Source organism: Schistocerca gregaria, chromosome 10 (genome assembly GCF_023897955.1).
Source record: "Schistocerca gregaria isolate iqSchGreg1 chromosome 10, iqSchGreg1.2, whole genome shotgun sequence".
Taxonomy (NCBI): Eukaryota; Metazoa; Arthropoda; class Insecta; order Orthoptera; family Acrididae; genus Schistocerca; species Schistocerca gregaria.
Window position 1 is genome coordinate 187,717,703 of NC_064929.1, and position 22,387 is coordinate 187,740,089.

General features: G+C 42.7%; 1 protein-coding gene across 3 annotated transcripts in view; it reads left to right on the forward strand.

Moving 5' to 3' along the window:
- Positions 1-1,367: 1,367 nt before the first annotated feature.
- Positions 1,368-22,387, forward strand: part of LOC126293738 (uncharacterized protein AH6.3-like) — a 149,968-nt gene continuing 128,948 nt past the window's right edge. For all 3 annotated transcript variants that reach the window (XM_049987082.1, XM_049987083.1, XM_049987084.1), the window contains exon 1: positions 1,368-1,451. In XM_049987082.1, coding sequence (XP_049843039.1) covers positions 1,441-1,451 — 11 coding nt within the window. In that variant the 5' untranslated portion in view covers positions 1,368-1,440. The remainder of the gene's footprint in view (positions 1,452-22,387) is intronic.

Sequence of the window (22,387 nt, forward strand, 5' to 3'; positions counted from 1 at the left end):
ATTCCACTGCACCCAAACAACAGCTATTTACGACTTCGGTGGTGTCAAGCAAGAGATCACTGGAGGGCATGGTGGAGCTTTGTTGTGTTTCTGATGAAAGCAGGCTCTGTCTTGGTGCCAGTGATGGCCATGTGTTGATTCGAAGGAGGCCAGGTGAGCGCCTGCAACAAACCTATCTGGGGCCGAGACGCACCGGACCTACACCTGGAGTTATGGTCTGGGGTGTAATTTCGTATGACAGCAGGAGCACCCTCGTGGTTGTTCCACGCATTCTGACTGCACATCTGTGCGCCAATCTGGTGATTCGACCTATTGTGCTGCCATTCATGAACAGCATTCGAGGGGGTGCTTTCGAACAGGATAACACTCGCCCACATACCACTGTTCTAACCCAACATGTTTCACAGGGTTCGGACATGTTGACTTCGCCTACTCGACGACCAGATCTGTCTCCAATCTAGCACATGTGGGACATTATCGGACAACAACTCCAGCGTAATCCACAAACAGCATTAACCGTCCCCTGTATTGACCGACAAAGTGCAACAGGTTGGAACTCCGGTCCACAAACTGACATCCGACATCTGTACAACACAATGCATGCACCGGTTATTAATGTACCAGCAGGTAGTTAACATTTGCATTGCATTCTCTCGAGTTTACATAAACCTCTGACCTTGTAACGTTAATCACTGAACAATGTTACCTAGACAAATGTATTCCCGAAATTTCATTATTCTACATTAATTTTTTTTTTTTTTTGGAGTTGCGAGGTTTTTCCGCCAGTGTATATTTTAATATTTATTGACCATTGTTGACTTCTGATTAAACAGAATCTTACAATCCTTTTCAAGAAGAGAAAAAAGTCTAATCTATTAAAAACACAGGTAAGAATGGGAGGACAGGTGCTTAAACATGGAATGGAAGGGAAAACGTGCAAAATGCAGTAATCTCACAAAAAATGCAACCAACTGTGCTTATTTTTCTTCATTCCATGCCTCCAAATAACTATACTGATCTGTCGGTTTGAAAATGACTATACTATTGGAAATGTGCTGCACCTAAAAATCCCTTCTGTAATGATAATGTCCACGTCCCCCATGAGTCGCAAGATCGCTTCTGTGCGTGGACCAACACGACGTAAGCCACGTCTGGCGTGCTTAACGATGAGAAACATGGTCGTGTGAGGACAGTGTTAGGTCTGGTGGTCTCCAGTTCCGCAAGAGCGAGGAGTGAAGGTGGTGACCCACGAGGCGGGCTATTTTGAACGGCGGTGGCGTCTTGTCAGGAGCTGCACTGTAGCGTGGGTGGGGTAGGGAGGGAGGGGGGGGGGGGGGAGAGGTGTTTACCGCCTCCGCAGCCTGCGCTGTTTCCTCAGCCTAGTGGCCTGATCTGCTCCCTTCATATCTCCGTCGGCCTCCGTGCACGTCGGACCCAGCCATGAAGCTCGGGTGAGTACCACCACAGCGCCAGCGCCTTTACACGCGACACGTTTTGCGGAAAACGAAAACCGAATTTCGGGAAAGAATTTTCGTTGCCGTATTTCCGTGTTAGACTTGAATCGATTTTGCTTGTGTTATCAAAAAACAGTTCTACAAACATTAATCGTTTTTTCACGAATGGTGTTCGTAAATTTTGTCAGAACGGTGGAATGAGGTTACAGTACCTTGGTAATTCATAAACAGAGAGAACTATTTTCTTACAAATTGTAGCAAACTCTTAAGGGCGAAGAGGATATAAGAAATCAAGCTTTAACAGCTTACAATTTACGGCGCGAGGTAAAAAAACATGATTGATTTATTTATTTTGACAGAATTTTACTTAACTGGCATTCGTCTTCGTCAGTGATCTATACAGCGGCCCGTACCAGGTATTCGTGTGGTCGTTGTTCGAGCCGTATTTGAGGATAATAGACTCTTACAAGGGAAACTTTCCATTCCGTCAAAAACTGAACACAAATAAACATGAAAACAGGAAGAAGGCGTGCTAATCTGTGAAGAAACAGTCAAAATAGAAAAATGGTCCATGAAAAGCCACGGCGTCATGGTTTTACGGTGACGGTGTTGGACTGCTAAGGGGGAGATCCGCTTTCAAATCTCCCTCGCGCCTTATATAAAATTATGAACTTTGCGTCTGGCCACTGACGTGTCTGTCCGCTGTATTCAAATCTGTGTCGTGTCGTCGTGTAACGTCGGTTTGCAACAGTACGGTGCCTCCTATTTGTTCTACGAATGTACCAAGTTCATGACTCTTGCGTTCCGTTTTGGAAGTTTTGACTCTTGTATTTCCTTGTTGTAACGTAGTTCACACCTATTTGTTGTTTTCGTTTCTGTGAGAGGCCTATGCGGCATCTCGCATGCCCTCACTAATCATCACATTTACTTGCGACGGTAGTATATTTTTACCACTTGACCCATATTCTATAACCAATGTATAGTATGATAGTTGCCGAGAATACATATGAAAAACAAAAACGTCAATGATCGAATGGAAAGTTCATAATACTGTGAAAAAAAAATTTAGGGCAGGAGAGTGATTTAACACGGATCTTCTACTTTGCAGTCCAAACATAGTGACCACAGAACCACGTGGTTCTGACCGTTCGCTGTTTCTATTGTGCTTCTTTTTTCGCAGTTCAGTATAACTTCCTCCTGTTTTCGTGCTTGACCTGTGTTCAGTTTTTGACGGGCTGTCCACTGAGCCATTTTACCAACAAATCTGCGGCGGCTGCGATGGGGAGTTTCCATTATTAGCAACTGACAGTCGAATTCAGAAACGCGAACTAACACTAACAGTTTCAAAGCGAACTGCTGAGAGGAGGAATGCTTTATTGTTTATCTTGCAGAACTGACAACTCACGCACAGGTCCTACCGATCAGCTGCTACGGCATAAATTTTGATATAGAAGTAACGTGGATTCACGTCTATGAATTGCAGAGACGGCCATCTTAGAATGGGATACTTATTTGAAGCACGGAATATGAAATTAAGTTAATACTATTGTAGTGCAACACAATGACCATAGTAAAAGAAAAAAAATACGTATAAAACATTTTGTAAACATTTTTGATCGTGTCTCTTATTGTATAATGTATTTAAAAATTAGTCCAGTTACTGTTATAAATCAATTAATCATCAACTCACACACACAGCACAACAGAAATACGTCAGGTAATTACAGAGTCATGGCTTTGGCGTCGCTGAGGGTGGCAGCAAACTGAAATAGAGAATAGACGAGATGAAGTGCTCTAAATGGTGCCAAGCCTTATTCATTAGTACGTAGTTTGGGATAGGCGGACAACATATCGCCCCCTTAATACTGCACGTGCACCTTCCGCCAACCACTGGCGACAACATCGATGTACTGTGGAGACCTCACGCCCCACGTGTTGAGCAATTCGGCGGTACGTCCACCCGGCCTCCCGCATGCCCACTATACGCCCTCGCTCAAAGTTCGTCAACTGCACATACGGTTCACGTCCACGCTGTCGCGGCATGCTACCAGTGTTAAAGACTGCGATGGAGCTCCGTATGCCACGGCAAACTGGCTGACACTGACGGCGGCGGTGCACAAATGCTGCGCAGCTAGCGCCATTCGACGGCCAACACCGCGGTTCCTGGTGTGTCCGCTGTGCCGTGCGTGTGATCATTGCTTGTACAGCCCTCTCGCAGTGTCCGGAGCAAGTATGGTGGGTCTGACACACCTGTGTCAATGTGTTCTTTTTCCATTTCTAGGAGTGTATAAGCTCAAGATGGCTAGCCAAGAAGGGCACCAAAACGTGGTGCAGAATATCGTCGACGTACCGCTGTGCTGTTAGGGTACCACGGATGACAACCAAAGGGATCACACTATGCAAAGAAATGGCAGCCGAGACCTTCACCCCTCGGTGTCGAGTCGTATAGCAGGTAACAGTCAGTGATGAGTTTTGGATGAGAGTGATGAATTCCCCTTCGAACCGAGCCCCAATGACTAGTCTGGAGATGCCTCGGACAGCAGTGTGATACCAACCTGACTGACATCCGCTATACGACCCAACAGTCAGGGGTGGTGGTGATCTCCAGTGCCTTTCCTTTTCAAAGCAGGCTCCCGCTGGTTGTCATCCGCGGTATCGTTACAGCACATCGGTACCTTGACGATTTTCTACGTCACGGTTTGGTGCCCTTCATGGCAAACTACCCTGGGCTTAAATTTCAGCAAGAGAACGTCCGCCGCACGTTGCGAGAGTTTTTACTGTTTGTCTTCGTGGTTGTCAGATCCTGCCTTGGCCAGCAAGGTCACAAGATCTATCCTCAATTGAGAATGTTCGGAGCATTACAGGCAGTGCCCTCCAGCACACTCGGGATTTGGGCAGAATCTGGCACGATATCCCCCAAGAGTGCGTTTGGCCCAAAGATGGACCGCGTTCCAATGTGTTTCTCTAATTGTTACCATTCGTTTGTACATGCACGTAATATCTACCAATGACTTCCGTCCCATTCGCACAATTCCTTCGTGGTGCATTCTTCTTCTTCTCTTTTTAGAAAGCAATGGGAAAGTCTAAATTGTACGAGAATTAAAGCAAACTGCCGAGGATCAATACTTCGTACAGAAACAGGCAGTTGACTATCAGCGTAAATTAATCTCTTACTGCGCAAAAAAAAGTCGGAAAGTCATGTCATTCTCTGATTACGTAACTGACAATTAACGTAAATAGTTACATGCACGTAATTTCTCAGAGTATGGGTCTGGAGTGATTTAAAATGGGAAGATAGCAATAAATTAGTTAGATAGAAATTATATTAGTCCACAAATGTGGCTACTTACAATAAAATTCGCCCCGTGGATCTTTGAATGAGAGCTTGGGATGGCGAGCCATCTGTTGCCAGCCAGCTGATGGAAGAACTTCCACACCAGTGTTTGGCTGGAACAGGATGCGGTCTGACATTACAACCAAATTACAGTCGCGTTCGTTAGTTCGCGTCTGAGACCAAAACAAACGCAGCCGGTGAAACCAACTGTCCATTACAGAATCCACCTGTTCCACATCCATAGTGCGTCTCCCGAAATATCCTGACTGCACCTCTAAAGCAAGCACCATTCGCACTCCGATAATCTTTGCTCACTTCTGAAAAGCATTTGACTCGGTAACACACCTACGTTTATTAACGAAAGTACGGTCATATGGGGTGTCAAACGAAGTATGTGACCGAACTGAGGAGTTCTTGGTAGGGAGGACACAGCGTGCTATCTTGGATGGAAACTTATCGACAGATGTAGAAGTAACTTCTGATCTGCTCCAGGGAAGTGTGATGGGACCAGTGCTATTCGTGTCGTATGCCAAAGAACTGGTAGATAATATTATAAGAAACCGCAAATTTTTCCTAAACGATACAGTTATCCATAACGAAGAGCTACTTCAAAAATGTTGGACAATTAGCTAGTCAGAACTTTATAAGGCTTCAAAGTTGTGCAAAGATCGGCAACTTACTTTAAATGTTCAGAAATGCAGAATGATTCCTTTCACAAAATGCGAAAACGTAGTACCTCATGGCAACAATATCAATGAGTCAACACTGTCAAAGTGTATGGGACCCACAGCAAATAGGACTAACAGGATGTACTGAATCTGTATTAAGAAGAACAGCACGAATGGTCACTCGGGAGTTCGAGTCTCGCTCCGGCACACAGATTTAATCTGCCAGGAAGTCTCATTATCAGCGCACACACCGCTGCAGAGTGAAAATCTCATTCTGGAAACATCCCCCAGGCTGTGGCTAAGCCATGTCTCCGCAGTATCCTTTCTTTCAGGAGTGCTAGTTCTGCAAGGTTCGCAGGAGAGCTTCTGTTAAGTCTGGAAGGTAGGAGACGAGGTACTGACAGAAGTAAAGCTGTGAGGACGAGGAGTGAGTCGTGCTTGGGTAGCTCAGTTAGTAGAGCACTTGACGGCGAAAGACAAGGTCCCGATTTCGAGTCTCGGTCCGGCACACAGTTTTAATCTGCCAGGAAGTTTCACTAAATTCGGTCTTCACAAACTGTTTACTGCAGAAGATCTTAATACGCTTTCTCTTTGCACTCGTATACGATAGAGTGTGAGATAAGTGGCCGCGGAGGAATAGAAAACCAACTAAAAGTTCTCAGTAGATGAAAGCCATCTGAACCCCGTGAAATGCCTGTACGATTCTTTACAGATTAAGCGAGAAAAACTTGCTCTTTCTCTAGCAACGCTTCATCTTTTCTGGATATACGCACGGTTCCAAGCTATTAGTAAAAGGCACAGGTCTAATCAAAAGCGAGAGCTCCAGTGCGCCGTGCGAGGTGAGATCGTAAGGTGATAACTTCCTAGGAAGTGGAAACAGTTCATGATCTACCATTTGCATGACCGGAGGAAGAGAAATATAATAAAAGAGATGTGGATGAACTTAAGTTAATGAGGGTGGTTAGGAGATCTCTAATACTAATCGACAAACCCGGAACCTTGGTCGCGGTATCCAGGTCCGTTTGCAGGGTGCCTATCAGCTACAAAGTGCAACAAAAATTTGATTTTCAGGTTTTTCATACAATTACTGACTGAATTTAGAATGTTGTCATTATGTATTCATTAACAAATACAATCTTATGTTGAAAGTTCAACACGATAAGACAAGTATTACAGTTAGAAACTGTGTGTTGGTTCGAGGCTACGTCATCCACTATATGAAAATGAAAGCACTTCGCGGCGCTAATTACCCTGTTTATATTCAAGCAGCGTCGCACTTAGCGACTTCCAACGAATTTACACACAATTGCGAACCTTTTAGAAAATTTTTCCGGCTGACATCCATCACAAAATGAACGGAAAAAAAATTACCGCTTAGCTCATTTACGCTGTTCATCCAATAAAACTGCAGCATCGGGCATAATGTTTTTATACATTGCTTCTCTAATGTTAACTCTATTTGCAACAGACTCTGTAGTGAATATCTACTTACGCCACTGACTGTACGTCGCGGTACATCGCATAGTTCAGGAAATACGACGTCATAAAAACTGAGACGCCTGAAAAATCAGCTTTTGCTTGAAATGGAGTACAAATTACCTTACCCTGTTTATATTCAAGCAGCATCGCACTTCGGGACTCACAACGAATTTTTGAACATAATTTCAAATCTTTTTCAAAATTGTTTTCGCTTATATGCTTAAAGACAAACATTTAATACATTTTGTAAAGTGATCAGACATTCGAAACGTTTGTTTCCCCCGCGACTCGCAGCTTCTGTGACGCCACACTTAGTCAGCAACCGCGGCCAGATTCCACGCGCTCTTGGCGTCGCGCTGCGTGAGAGGCAAATTATGCGAAGAACTGCTACAGAGAGATGATTTTGAAGGAGAACAGGTCTGACAAGAGGTCTGGGTTCCCACTGACTGGAGTAGAATTGTCTTGAGTGATGAGTCCCGTTTCGAAATGAGCTCCGATTACCGGGAAAGACGCCTCTGGAGACGTCCGGGACGGTGGTGGGATATCAACTTGTCATCCGCCATACCGCCCGATAGCGAGGAGCAGTTGTCTGTGGTGCCATTTTTTTTCATAGCAGGATCCCTCTGGTAGTCACCCGCGGTACCGTTACAGCAAAGCAGTAAGTCGACGATATTTATTGCCCAGTTTGATTGCCCTTCATGGCAACCCATCCTGGGCTTACGTCTCAGAAGGGCAATGCCCATCTGCACGCGGCAAGAGTTCCTACCGCTTGTCTTTGTGCTCGCCCAACCCTACCTTGCCCAGCAAAGTCGCCGGATCTCTCCCAAATTAAGAACATTTGGAGAATAGTGGGCAGGGCCTGCCAAACAGTCGTGATTTTCACGATCCAACGCACCAATTGGACAGAATTTGGCAGGAGGACATCCAACAAGTCTATCCGTCAATGCCAAGGGAATGATTGCTTGCATAAGGGCTCGAAGTGAACCAGGCCTTATCGAATTGCTCAATTTGAATGAATATTTCGGCCGTAAAAGGGACGCCATTTATGAGGCTGCCACTGTAGATAAATACAAATAAATCAGTTTCTGCATCAGTCACTTGTTTCTTTTGCCACTACACGTTTCGATGCTTCAGACAATCACTTTCAGACGGAGAACTGTCTCTTTACATGGCTGGTCTTGTGAAGGATAAAGACGTCTTTTCACAGTAGCATATCAGGGGCAATGTAGGTTATTTTGCGTCTTTTGCTAATGCTAAAAATTGTTTTCTTAGAAAAGTCTTTTTCTAAATAACTGTCCCTAGTCTGCTGCCGTTAAAAGACGTCTGTGCTAATCACTAACACAAGCCATGTAAATACACCATTCTATATCTGAAGATGATGATGTGAACCATCTAAAAACTGTCTGACGCAGACACTGTTTTATTTGTTTCAATTTGCGAAGCTTTTTCTCTTGCATGTTTATCTTTCTGAAATTGTAATCATTTATTTGTTGTAAATGTACATCATATATACCGATTTCCGTCCCATTCGGACAGTTCCTTCGTGGTGTGCCGTATTTTTTCTTTCTTTTTTTCACGTGTTTCTTACAAGTGTATTTGAAGTAGAACATGTAAGCAAGAGAAATTTTAGAATTTGTTTGAAGTTATGTTTAAAGTTTATTGGAAGTTTCTTAGTGCTGTCATTATCAAACAATGGATGGGTGCAGTCTACGCAGTTTGCACTCTTTTTTTATTCCAAAGCTAGATTTTCAAGCGTTACCATGTTTATGGCGTCATATCTCCTAGTCCATGTGTCGTACAATGGTATAATTTTGCCAGTACTTTGAGTACTATATGTGGATACCGTCTGCAAAATGTTTTGCGAACAGAGTAAGCAGTGAAAAAGTAATAAAACGAGCTGCCTGCTAATGAAGTTTGATTGCACGAACAACGAAAACGTATTAAGCGAGAAACCTTTTCCCTTTCATTATTTTGTAGGGAGTGTCGGCGAAAAAACTTTCTAAAAGGTTTGAAATTATGTACAAAGTTTATTGGATGTCGCAAAGTGCTGTCATTTTCAAATACTGGATGAATATAGATTGGGTAATTTCTGTGCTGAGTATTACGGTGTCTCAAGATATATACAGAATTTCTAACTGTAATGTTAATCTTACCGTGTTAAGCCTTTAACATGAGATTACATTTCTTAATCAGTTGATTATAAAGTATTTTAAATTTTTAAATTCGGCCGACAACTATATGAAATATTGAAAATCAAACTTTTCCTTCCCCTGAAAGGCGTTAGATAGGCAATCTGCAACTAAGGATGTGAGACCGTTTCAGCTGTTCAGTAATATAGATCCTTGGAGGGAAGACAGCGATTTGCCTGCGAAACTCAATGAGGGAGCTCGGAGAACCAGCATTGGCAATGGCCTTCAAAATGGTTCTTTCGCGTCTGCAAAGACAAATTAGCCCTTTCAGACCTGAATTTGTTCTAGAGAAAGGAAAATTTTTCTTCATGTGGTAATGCTCTTAGGCGATTTTTAAAAAAAATTTCAGATGCAAGCTTGATACAAAAATATGTACCCTCTTTCAAAACATACTTTGTTTACTTGTCTTCATTTTATTGACTAAAATAACTAATCATGAAAAATTATCTATTGAAATAAATAGTAACATGATCATTCAATAATTATAGTTCAAAATAACAATAAAAATATTGAATTATACGGCAGAATATAGCGAACCAATCTCGTCATCAGCTGCTGCACACTGCTACATTGACTTGCTGATATTTTCATGATGTCCAACAGTTGGCAGCACTTGCACATCATGACAAGATTGAACATTCACGAATGTGTACCTCTGGTTTCTATTGGGCAAAAATACTTCTGCTGCAGTAAAGACACAGTAAAAGTTAATGTACACAATTGTAGCCAGAAGGTCTGAAAGCATTAAGGCACAATTATGGCGACGTACATTGGCCTTTCCGAGTGGAATACGAAGACCAGCAGTAGTAAAAAGTACTCTCCGCGCCCAACATCGCACAGGGGGCTGCAGAGCACGTGGATGTAGATGTAGATAGGATCCTCCCTGAAGGCAAGTGCCTTACCAGTTGGCGAGGAGAGGAGGCCGGGTGTCTGCGATGTGTCTGAGTGTCGGCGTTTTCTGCAGACTGCTCGACGTTTGTTTGCGGCATTTCGCACAGTTTACCCCCGCCCACGTCTCTGGCTGAGCGGGCGGCAGCCTATTTATATCCCCTCCTGTCGCGAGACCTCCGTCCAGCGAAGTCCAGTCGAGCTGCATGAACCGGTACTCTAGGAAGACTGAGCTGCAGATCTGCTCCCGGCACTGCATATCACAAGCAGAGAGAAAAGGAATGCGACAATGAGGTGACAAAAGTAATGGGGTACCGATATGCACTTATGCAGGCAGCGGTAGTATCGCGTACACAATTGTGACGAGTATACGAAATTTCCGGCATTACTTCTCACTAGGGACAATGCAGTGACCGTCGGTCTTCATTTAACGACCGAGAGCAGCTGCGTTTACGTGGGCTATGGCGGCAGATGACCGACGCTAATGACACGACATCGACTGCGGCGCCTCTCTCTCTTTGGTTCATGACCATATTTGTTGGACCCTATACTTCTGGAAAACCATGACGTTGTCAGACTAGTCCGTATTGCAGTTGATGGTAGGATTTAAGTGTGGTGCAGACTCCGCGAAGCCATGGACCCAAGTTGCCAAAATGCACTGTACAAGCTGGCGGCGGCTCCATAATGGTGTGGGCTGTGTTCACATGGAATGGACTGGATCATCTGGCCCAACTGAACCAATCATTGACTGGATTAGACCATTTGCAGCCGTTCATGGTCTTCATATTCCAAACAACGACGGAATTTTTATGGATAACACTGCGCCATTTCATCGGGTCACAATTGTTGGTGATTGAAGAACATTCTGGACAATTCGAGCGAATGATTTGGCCATGAAATCGCCCGACATGAATGCCATCGAGAAGTCACTTCATGCACAAAATCGTGCACCAGCAACAGCTTCGCAGTCGTGGACAGTGACAGAAGCAGCATAGCTCAGTATTTCAGCAGGGGACTTGTTATGCCACGTCGCCCTGCTGCATTACGCTGGCCATAACAGAGGTTTGACACGATATTAAATTGTATCCCATGACTTCTGTCACCTCAGTGGGTTTGGGGTGTTCCTCGACAGAAGTTAGCAGTCAGAGGACTCTAAATAATGGTCTACCCCAGGGATCAGTTCTGGCCCCAATGTGTTTAACCAGTACATTCTGATGTACCAGACACGGGCTCCATGAAAGTCCAGTATGCAGAAGACCTAGCATTATTCTTGCAGAGTAAAGTTCTTATTCACTGTGAGAAATCTCACAATTACAACCTAATATGTCTAGGAATCACTCAGCATTGGTACGGTCTTTCACACGACAGTGCATCAAGTCATCTAACAAACTTGGTTCAAGAGTAAATCTGCTTCGCAAGATTGTCTGAAACAGTTGGGGTGGAAACTCTCTGCTGCACTCACTCTTCTGAATTCTGCTGTCGAATATTTTGCTCCTGTGTGAAAAAACAGCGCTCACACAACAAATATTGACGTGCAGCTTAATGAAACCACGATAGTTATCACTGGTATTAGATCTACTTCCATTCAGTGGCTATTTATCCTAGCTAATACTGCTCCTCAATATCTAAGGAGGAAGTCGTCTGTGGTAAACTTGTTCAAGAAGACCATTTCTCGTAAGAACTCTCCCTTGTGTGATACCCTAAGGATCTGCATCTACGTCTGCGTGATTGATATTCACAAGAAAGTGTCTGGCATAGGGTTCGATGAACCACCTTCAACCTGTCTCTTTACTGTTCGACTCTCGAACGGCGCGTAGGAAAAACGAGCACTTAAATTTTTCTGTGCGAGGCCTGATTTCTCTTATTTTATAGTGATGATCATTCTCCCTATATATGTGAGTGCCAACAGAATATTTTCGCAATCAGAGGAGAAAAATGGTGATTGAAATTTCATGAGAAGATGCTGTCGCGACGAAAACGCCTTGTTTTAATGATTGCCACTCCAATTCACGTATCATATCTGTGGCACGACCTCCCCTATTTCGCGATAATACAAAACGAGCTGCCCTTCTTTGAACTTTTTCGATGTCATCCGTCAGTCCCACCTAATGCGGATCCCACACCGCACAGCAGTACTCCAGAATAGGGCGGACAAGCGTGGTGTAAGCAGTCTCTTTAGTGGACCTGTTACTCCTTCTAAGTGTTCTGCCAATGAATCGCAGTCTTTGGTTTTCTCTACCCACAACATTATCTATGTCATCATTCCAATTTAGGTTATTTGTAATTGTAATCCCTAAGTATTTAGTTGAATTTACAGCCTTCAGATTTGTGTGACTTGTCGCGTAATCGAAATTTAGCGAATTTCTTTGAGTACTCGTGTGAATAACTTCACACTTTTCTTTATTCAGGGTCAATTGCCACTATTCGCACCAAGCAGATATCTTTATTTAAATCATATTGCAAATCGTTTAGGTCATCTGATGATTTTCCAAGACGGTAAATGACAGCATCATCAGCAAACAATCTAAGACGGCTACTCAGATTGTCTCCCACGTCGTTAATATATAGGAGGAACAACAGAGGGCCTATAATACTTTCTTGGGGAACGCCGGAAATCACGCAAAGCACCATATGTGTATTCAGAAAGTATCAGTTCTTTTGATGTGACCTCTAAGTGGCAACAACGCTGGAACGAACATCCATCCAACACTGTTCACCTGGTTCAAAATCCAACAAACAAGGTTGAGAGATTCTGTCTACAAAGTCAGAACTGGTCGAAACTGAAGTGTACTAGGACGGATCAAGGGAGGTGTGATTACACCTTGAGGAAGTTGGGTTTCCGCTCATCCGGTGACTGTGTCCATGCAGTCTAGGAGCAGAGGGCCCATTTCGAGTATTTGACAATGATCTCGGGACTCTACCCCACGTGGTTCTGAATGCTCCAGACTGATTGTCGCCGGCCGGTGTGGCCGTGCGCTTCTAGGCGCTTCAGTCTGGAACCGCGTGACCGCTACGGTCGCAGGTTCGAATCCTGTCTCGGGCACAGATGTGTGTGATGTCCTTAGGTTAGTTAGGTTTAAGTAGTTCTAAGTTCTAGGAGACTGATGACCACAGATGTTAAGTCTCATAGTGCTCAGAGCTACTGATTGTCAAATTTAGGATTTCCATTTGTCTGTAGATACATTCGAGTACCTGTAAACCAATAATAGTTATATATCTACGTCTGTTCACTGCAAAATCACTGAAAAATGCCTGTCAGGAAGCACTTCCCACTGTACCAACTATAAGAGCTTCTTACCATTCCATTCGGGTATGGTGTGCGGGAAGAAGAGTGTTTAAACGCCTCTGTGCGCGGTGTAATTAGTCTAATCTTGTCTTCCCGAATCCCTACGGGTGCGGTGCGTAGGAGGCGACGTATTCCCAGATTCAACATTTATTACTGGTACTTCAAACTTTCGCGGAGTAGTTGGGGTTTATCTTCAAGCGTTTTCCATTTCAGTTTTCATTTGTGACCACTAGTACCTCTGTTCTTTGTATGCGTTCAACATCTACAGTTAGTCCTCTATGGTACGGGATCCACACACTTGAGAAACATCGCACGGATATTTTGTAGGTTGTATTTCCCAGTATACTACCGATGAACTGAAGTCTGACATCTGCTTTACCAACGTCTAAGTTATGGAATCGTCCCATGTCATATTCCTACAAATTGTTACACCTACGTATTTCTATGTATTGACTCACTAGTGTTGTAGTTAAAATATATGCAGAGACTTCAGAAAGTAAGCTACACAGTCGACCATTGCGCAACGCCAATGGCGCGTTGTCACATGAGAACTCGTCTTCCGGCTTTCCTGCAGAGACAGTTCTACTACGGTACGGATAATAGGTGAACCAGTGTCAAGAGTGAAATGGTGCGGCAATAGGAAACGTACTTAAAAGCTGAAGTGCGCGAGACAGTACGATTCTTGAGGAGAATACATCTAAATTGCACACAGATTCATGGTGAAATTCTGGTGGTATACGGATCAAATGCAATGTCTCCTCCAGCCATTGTGAAATGGTGCCCACAGTTTGACCAAGGCAGCATAGACGTGGGTGATGCTAAACGGGAAATTCAGATCGTGCACTGTGCGATTTCCGTCTTCTCGGGAAGCTGAAAGTATATCTGAAGGTAAAGCGATATTCAAAAGATGAGGACGTTCACAGAGTCGTCCTCGAATGGCTCCGTGACTAAGGAGCAGATTTCTATCGTCTACGAATTTAGTATCACAACATTGTTAAGGGTTCGTGGCCACTTGTTTACAAATCTGCCTGTTGTCTTCTGTCTCTGTTTCTTTGGCTGACTTTTGTTTGGCGATTTTTCTGAAATTTCGCCAGCCACTCGTGCTGACGAAATGATAAAAAAATCGTGAAACAAACGGTAGCCGAAGACCCTGTGGCTGAAGCCAACAAGCTAATTCGTCAGTTTAACGATTGGTGGAACGTTGTTTACAGACTTGATGACTATATTCAAAAATAGTGTCATATATCTGAGTCCCTTTGAAGTGTAGTGCAGCATGCGAGTAAACATTTCTTGGCCTGCCAGAATAATGTGTAACTTACTGTTTGATGACTGCACAGTTTTACATTTAAATATTTTAAGGAAAGTTACTAATCTCTGAAATCTTATTAGCATCTGATAGAATAAGTGCAGCTTTTTGCAGGTAAAACTCTATTATAGGTAACTGCCAACATGAATAACTAGGAATCGAAGCTACTTCCCTGGGGTACTCCCACAGTTACCTTGACTTCTCGATGACGCTTCACGCACCATGTTAGGCTACGTACTACCTACCAAGTAATCCTAAACCCAGTCACAAAATTCGTTTGCTGTCCCGAGTGTTCGTATTGCTTTATTAAATGTTGGTGTGATACTGAATCAAATGCTCTTCGGAAATAAAAAAATACTGCATCCAATAGATTGCCTTCATCCTTGTCAATAGAAGTGTATACCATTATCCGTCATGGATAATGGTACATACGAGTACTTGAATGTAACTGCAAATCCTAACACGCTATTCAATACCATTGTTAATTCTTATTCATCAAATGATTCTAAATCTCAAACCGGCCAAACAGTATTACGTTTCCCATGATTCTATCAATCTGGGGAAGTCCAATGTCGGGCTAATTCCTTTCCAAAGGGCACGAGCGATTTTCTTCTTCATCCACGTCCAATCTTAGGTTTTTTTTTGTTTACAGTGTCCTCCTCATCGACGGGACATTAAACAATTACGTGTACGACTTCTTTCCGTGCTGTCTCTTGAGAGACCTCACGACTGCCTATCTTCCATAAGTGGATAAAATCGGAAAACTGTTTACATATGAAGGGTGGAAATGTCAAACGAAGAGACAATTGCATTTAAAAAATTGTAAAAAAAATTGGAGAAGTTAACAGACAAAACAATGTTCTGGAAAGTGTAGTGAAAATAGGAAGACAAACAGGCACGGTACAATTACGTTAGTAAGTCGTATTAGTGATTCAGTAACATAAGCCTGTTGTGAATGCAGACGTTCTCCAAACACAGAATGATAAAAGTGTCTCATACTTATCCATTTCAAATAGCTATTAAAAATTCCTAGTCTGAAACAGTGGAATAACAAAATGTAAATGTATTGAAAAGAGGAAAGACCATGGCTGCTGTATGCCATGCTCTACTTCACTTGAAAGACCAGCCATATTTATGAGCTGCAAAACAGAAATACCTATTGACCAACACTGCTATTTCTTCCTCAACAACGCAGAGAGTTCTACAATAATCTTAGTGATATCTAATTCCAAGAATGGAGTTGTGTACGAAACAGAAGTCAATACTAACTTCTTTACTCTAATTTAGTTTTTGTTATTCTCCTGTAAAAAATTAAAAGAAATACTAAACGGTTTTTCTTGACTACAGTTGTAGTAGTTAACACATTACTGCTACATTTCTGCCCTTTTAATATCACAAATCAAACGTAGTACCTCAGTATTAATGACACATGAAACAAAAACCTTCTTACAGACACATAGAATCAGTCAGTTACTTTGTAGGGCACCCATTCTTTATATGATTCAGTTTATAATCTGACCAGACAACATATTAGTCACTCAGGTAGAAGCACAGACTGGTCCCTTTCCAAGGCCCTAGATGGTGTAGAACCGATATCCCGCAGTCATGTGACCCTCAACAACTGATGTAGGTCATGGCAGTGAAGTGGTGTGTACGGAATCAGTGGAATAAAATGGGTCCGATATGGACTTGTGATAGAATGGTAGAAAGTAGCTGTCCTGTTTAGACATGTCTATGACAACACCACGATTGAAGTTTTCCGATCTATTGTTCAACTACCTTTTTGCCCACAGACTCACATATACTGAACACACTTCCTCCTCCCCCGCTCTGTGTCCCCCTCTTCCTCCCTCTGTCCACCACATCCTCCAACCTCTCTGTTTATCTCCTCCTCTACACTCTCTCTCTCTCTCTCTCTCTCTCTCTCTTTGTCTCTTCGTTTCCTCCTCCCCCTCTTTATCCATTCCCTTCACTCTGTATATTCCACTATTCTTCCCCCTCTCTCTGACCGTATCCTCCTACCACTCTCTCTTTCCACCTCCACCTGCCTCTCTTCCTTATGAACCTGCCCACTGTCCCTCTAGATCTTCCACCTCCCTCATACATCTCCCCCTCCTCCTCTATTTCCTCCACCCCCTTCATCTCCTCCTCTGGAATAGCATCACTTCATGCAGTCTCCTGGTCGTTGTTCTCGGATTGTGTCCACAAGACGTCGCAGTTGTTAATAAATGTCAGCAGTAATAATTACACCTCGGGGTAGCAATTAATAGTACACCACAACGTCACTGTTCCACCGGATGCATAACATTATTCTTTGTGGATGCGCGCAGGTCTTAGTATGGGGAGGAGCTGCCGCTTTGTTTGGGCTCAACCATTGCTTTTCCTGGTGTTAGCAGTAACACACTGATTTTTGTGATTTTGGCTTAGAGCTTTCGGTATCATTTCGCTCGATTTTTTAACCTTTCTCACTGCATGCAAATGTATCACGATGGTGGAATGAATTCATTACATACGCCAGTTCTTGAGTATATTGATGTGTATCATTGTCGATTAATGCGTTTAAATAATCTTCATCAAAATCCGAAAGTCTTCCTGGAGACTCACCAATGTCAAAACGATCTTCCTGAAAACGATAAAACCATTTTCTTGCAGTGCTCTTCTGTCAAACAGCATTATCCCCAAATATGGCGCAAATATGTCTGGCTGCCTCCGCTGCTGTCACCCTTCTACTGAAACCAGGCAGAAGACTATGTCGGAAATGTTCTGATTTCTCCACTTAGCACTCCATGTTCTACCGTCCGCAGCTCTACTCACGATTTCCAAACGACAAAATGACAATATCTAAACTCAAATAACAACAGTGAACTACAAATAAAAATGACAATCGATAAATATACCCGTAGCAACCTGAATACCAACATGCAAAACACAAAGGCAACAAACTTATGCACCATCCTAATATTTGTGTACCTTCTTAGAAAGAAAATGAGGCATTGCAACACGTGCCGAGCACAGTTAGCTGAGTTTACAAAATTCTACCAAACTAATTGAGCTCACAGTTCTCAGACTAATTCCAGCTGTTACAGCACAAAGTACGCTCCACAATGCACTGCGTAGTGGCTTGCGAAGTGAGTGAGTAAATGTCTACTAACATGGCGTTTCGCCCAGTCATGCTACATTTCAAGATGGAATGTGGACAGTGAGGAGAATAGATAGATGAAAGAGTCGTCAATTGTCGTAGCCAGAAGCTGACGTTCTGCTAGTACTGCCGGGTCTGAGACAAATGGTGAGCAGGTGTCTTGTAGCCCGACGACGTACAAGCGTAGCGTCTGGCGTCCCAATGTAGGCAGGGGTGCTGGTTTACGTCCGCGACTTGCGTCACGTCCGGTAGTAAGCAGAGTTTACGTGTGCGCTGGACTACCCACCGTAATCAAACCGCGGCGGGAACCACTACATCCCAACTCACAGAATCAGTTCCCCATCTTCGCCAAATCTGGTTACTGTCTAGGGTCTAGGTTTCCACAGTGTTTGAGCTGTCTGCAGATGTGAAAGCCAGAATGTGCTTTTCTTTCACATGTCGCCCTGAAAGCCACGGGTCGAGGAAATCAGGCAGATGCAGTATTCCTTGAAGAACAAAAAGCGTCAGATTCAGTACCACACGTACGTTTATTTAACGAAAGTACAATTATTATGATATCAAACAATATTTTTCACTGGGTTGAGGATTTCATGGTAGACAGAAGAAACACGGATAACGAGTCATCGATAGATGTGAAAGCAGCTTCAAGTGTGTCCCAGTGAAGTGTGTTAGGGCCCTTGTAACTCCTGTTGTACATTAATCACCCGGCAGATTTCAAAGTGGTGTATAGATTTAGAACCTGCTTTAAATGTTAAAAAAATGTAAAATTTGACGAAAAAAAGTAATAACGTATGACTACGACATTAACAAGTCACAAGAGGAATCGGTCAATTCTTACAAATACTTGGGAGTAACAGTTGTACGGATATGAATTGAAACGATCACATGAAAGTAGGTTCAGTGGTAAGTAAGGCGTGGCAGACTTCGGTTCGTTTGCAGGATAGAGACAAATGCAATGAGTTTGCAACGGAGACTGATTACAAATCCCACCTTAGAGTATTGCTCTCGTGTGCATGACTCATACTTGACAGGACTAACGGGGGATATTGAATGTATGCAGGGAATGGCGGTACGAATAGTCACTTTGTTTGACTCACTGGATACAGTTGCCGTAATGAAAAACCTTAACTGGCCGACTATAGATGCAGACCATCACGCAAAAACCTGCTTACAAAATTTCAAGAATCAGTAATGCGTGAATAATCTGTTATTCTTCAGTCCCCTGCGTATAGCTCCAGTAGGGACGGTGAAGACAAGATTAGACTCATTACGACACGCATGCATGCATTTCAGCACGCTTCATACGCGATTGGAACGGGAAGAGACCCTAACACATGTTTGTATACCAAGTGTCCTGCGCCACGCACCTCACAGTAGTTTGCAGATACCGAACAGTGGTATGGCAAAGGCTACACAGCCTACTAATATCATTTCTCCCTGAAAGTTGCATGTGCTGTTCTTTGTCGGATAGTGTGCCCTTGACCTGCATTATGATATGATGTTGCTTATTATGCCTGAATACTGAAGGGTCGTTAGCCAAGTTATGATGAAACAACACACAACAAACTTATAATCCTAGGGGAAATCGACACAACTCGCCCTAATCAGTAAACCAGATTATAATCATGCTGCTTAACTCCAATGAATAACACGTAGCTAATCGTTGAGTTTGACGACTGTGCACAACGATAACAGTGTCATCAACAGAACAACAAACTTAGTTGTAGAGCACATCATATATGTTAATAATGGGTCGCCTAAACATGGAAAACTTGTAGGACAATAAAGGCATCCTGAAATTTACGTCTGGTCTGCCTACAACAGCATTTTTATTTGCTCTAATTGATTAACAACAGTTCACGAAAAGTTGGCAAAGAGCAAATTTCTCTAAAATCTCAGTAGAATTTGCACAAAATGACGCTAACACTGCGAGGAGGTACCCTATTCATATTCAAAAGTACCTGTTGTATACTGATATTTTATATTTTTCATTGTCAGGAGAATAATGTCCATAACTACCATCCGGATAAAACCATTTTGCTTCAAAATGTTTTGGTGGTGAAAGTGTATTAGTCATCACAAAAAAGAGAGCTTTTGACCTTTTATTTTCAAATATGCGCAAAATAAATTTTGACCATGAATATGGTCAGGTGGCTTGCGGAGTATGGATGTAGATGTAGATGTGTTTAACCCACAAAAAAATTTGTTTCGAATAATTTAATTTTATAGAATTGTAGTATAGAATTTATAATTTAATGACGAAACTTTAGAAAAGTTCAAAGAAATTTCATCTGACATTTCCGATTTGAAATTCTTCTTCTTTTTATGGAGATTAATTCGTATTTTATGGCGATCATTAACTATAGATTAGATTGAAAAATGTGAAAGGCGTCTATTACAGTGACAACTTCACTATGTTGTTATTCGCCTATGGTGATGGGGCTAGTGAACACGCCGCAGCAGTTCTGCGTATTGCGCTGCAACATCGAGTATACTCTTCCTGGAAACACAAGAGCAAGCTGGCCAGTCCCTACTACATCTGCTCAATGATACCACAAGGAGCAACAACGAGCTCTTACACAAAGTTATATCAACCCTTTCACAGTGTCTCTTTTAAATCAGTTTCAATGCACTGTGCTAACAAACCGGTATATTTTTTATTGTTTGCTAAATGCTTTAATACAGGATGTGGCAGTCAAACCTTCATTTTTAAAAGAGTGTAAAATAAACACGGATGCAGAAAGCAAAATTTTATTCATTTTATTCCCCCACCATGAACCATGGACCTTGCCGTCGGTGGGAAGGCTTGCGTACCTCAACGATACAGATAGCCGTACCGTAGCTGCAACCACAACAGAGGGGTATCTGTTGAGAGGCCGGACAAACGTGTGGCTCCTGGAGAGGGGCAACGTGTGACTCCTGAAGAGGGGCAGCAGCCTTTTGAGAAGTTGCAGGGGTAACAGTCCGGATGATTGACTGATCTGGCCTTTTAACACTAACCAAAACGGCCTTGCTGTTCTGGTACTGCGAACGGCTCAAAGCAAGGGGAAACTACAGCCGTAATTTTTCCCGAGGGAATGCAACTTTACTGTATGATTAAATGATCATGGCGTCCTCTTGGGTAAAATATTCCGGAGGTAAAATAGTCCTCCATTCGGATCTCCTGGCAGGGACTACTAAGGAGGACGTTGTTATAAGGAGAAAGAAAACTGGCGTTCTACAGGTCGGAGAGTGGAATGTCAGATCCCTTAATCGGGCAGGTAGGTTAGAAGATTTGAAAATGGAAATGGACAGGTTAAAGTTAAATATAGTGGGAATTAGTGAAGTTCGGTGGCAGGAGGAACAAGACTTTTGATCAGGTGAATACAGGGTTCTACATACAAAATCAAATAGGGGTAATGCAGGAGTAGGTTTAATAATGAATGAATAAATAGGAATGCGGGTAAGTTACTAGAAACACAATAGTGAACGCATTATTGTGGATAAGATAGACACGAAGCCCACGCCTACTACAGTAGTAAAAGTTTATATACCAACTGGCTCCGCAGATGACAAAGAGATTGATGGAATGTATGACGAGATAAAAGAAATTATTCAGATAGTGAAGGAAGACGAAAATTTAATAGTCATGGGTGACTGGAATTCGATAGATGCAAAAGGAAGAGAAGGAAACGTAGTACGTGAATATGGAAAGGGGGGTAAGGAATGCCTGGTAATATTTTGAACAGATCATAACTTAATCATTGCTAACGCTTGGTTCAAGAATCATGAAAGAAGGTTGTATACATGGAAGAACCCTGGTGATACTAGAAGGTATCAGATAGATTATATAATGGTAAGACAGAGATTTAGAAACCAAGTTCTAAATTGTAAAGACATTTCCAGGGGCAGATGTGGACTCTGACCACAATCTATTGGTTATGAACTGTAGATTGAAACTGAAGAAATCACAAAAAGGTGAGAATTTAAGGAAATGGGACCTGGATAAACTGACAGAACCAGAGATTGTAGAGAGTTTCAGGTAGAGCATAAGGGAACAATTGACAGGAATGGGGGAAAACATACAGTAGAAGAAGAATGGGTAGCTTTGAGGGATGAAATAGTGAATGCAGCAGGGAATCAAGTAGGTAAAAAGACGAGGGCTAGCATAAATCCTTGGGTAACAGAAGAAACATTGAATTTAATTGACGGAAGGAGAAAATATAAAAATTCAGTAAATGAAGCAGGCAAAAAGGAATACAAACGTATCAAAAATGAGATAGACGGGAAGTGCAAAATGGCTAAGAAGGGATGGCTAGAGCACAAATGTAAGGATGTAAAGGCGTATATCAGTAGGGGTAAGATAGATACCGCGTACAGGAAAATGAAAGAGACCTTTGGAGAAAAGAGAACCACTTGTATGAATATCAAGAATTCAGATGGATACCCAGTTCTAAGCAAACAAGGGAAAGGTGGAGAAGTATATAGAGGGTCTATATAAGGGCGACATATTTGAGGACAATATTATGGAAATGGAACAGGATGTAGATGAAGATGAAATGGGAGATACGATACTGTGTGAAGTGTTTGACAGAGCACTGAAAGACCTGAGTCGAAACAAGGCTCCGGGAGTAGACAACATTCCATTAGAACTACTGACAGCCT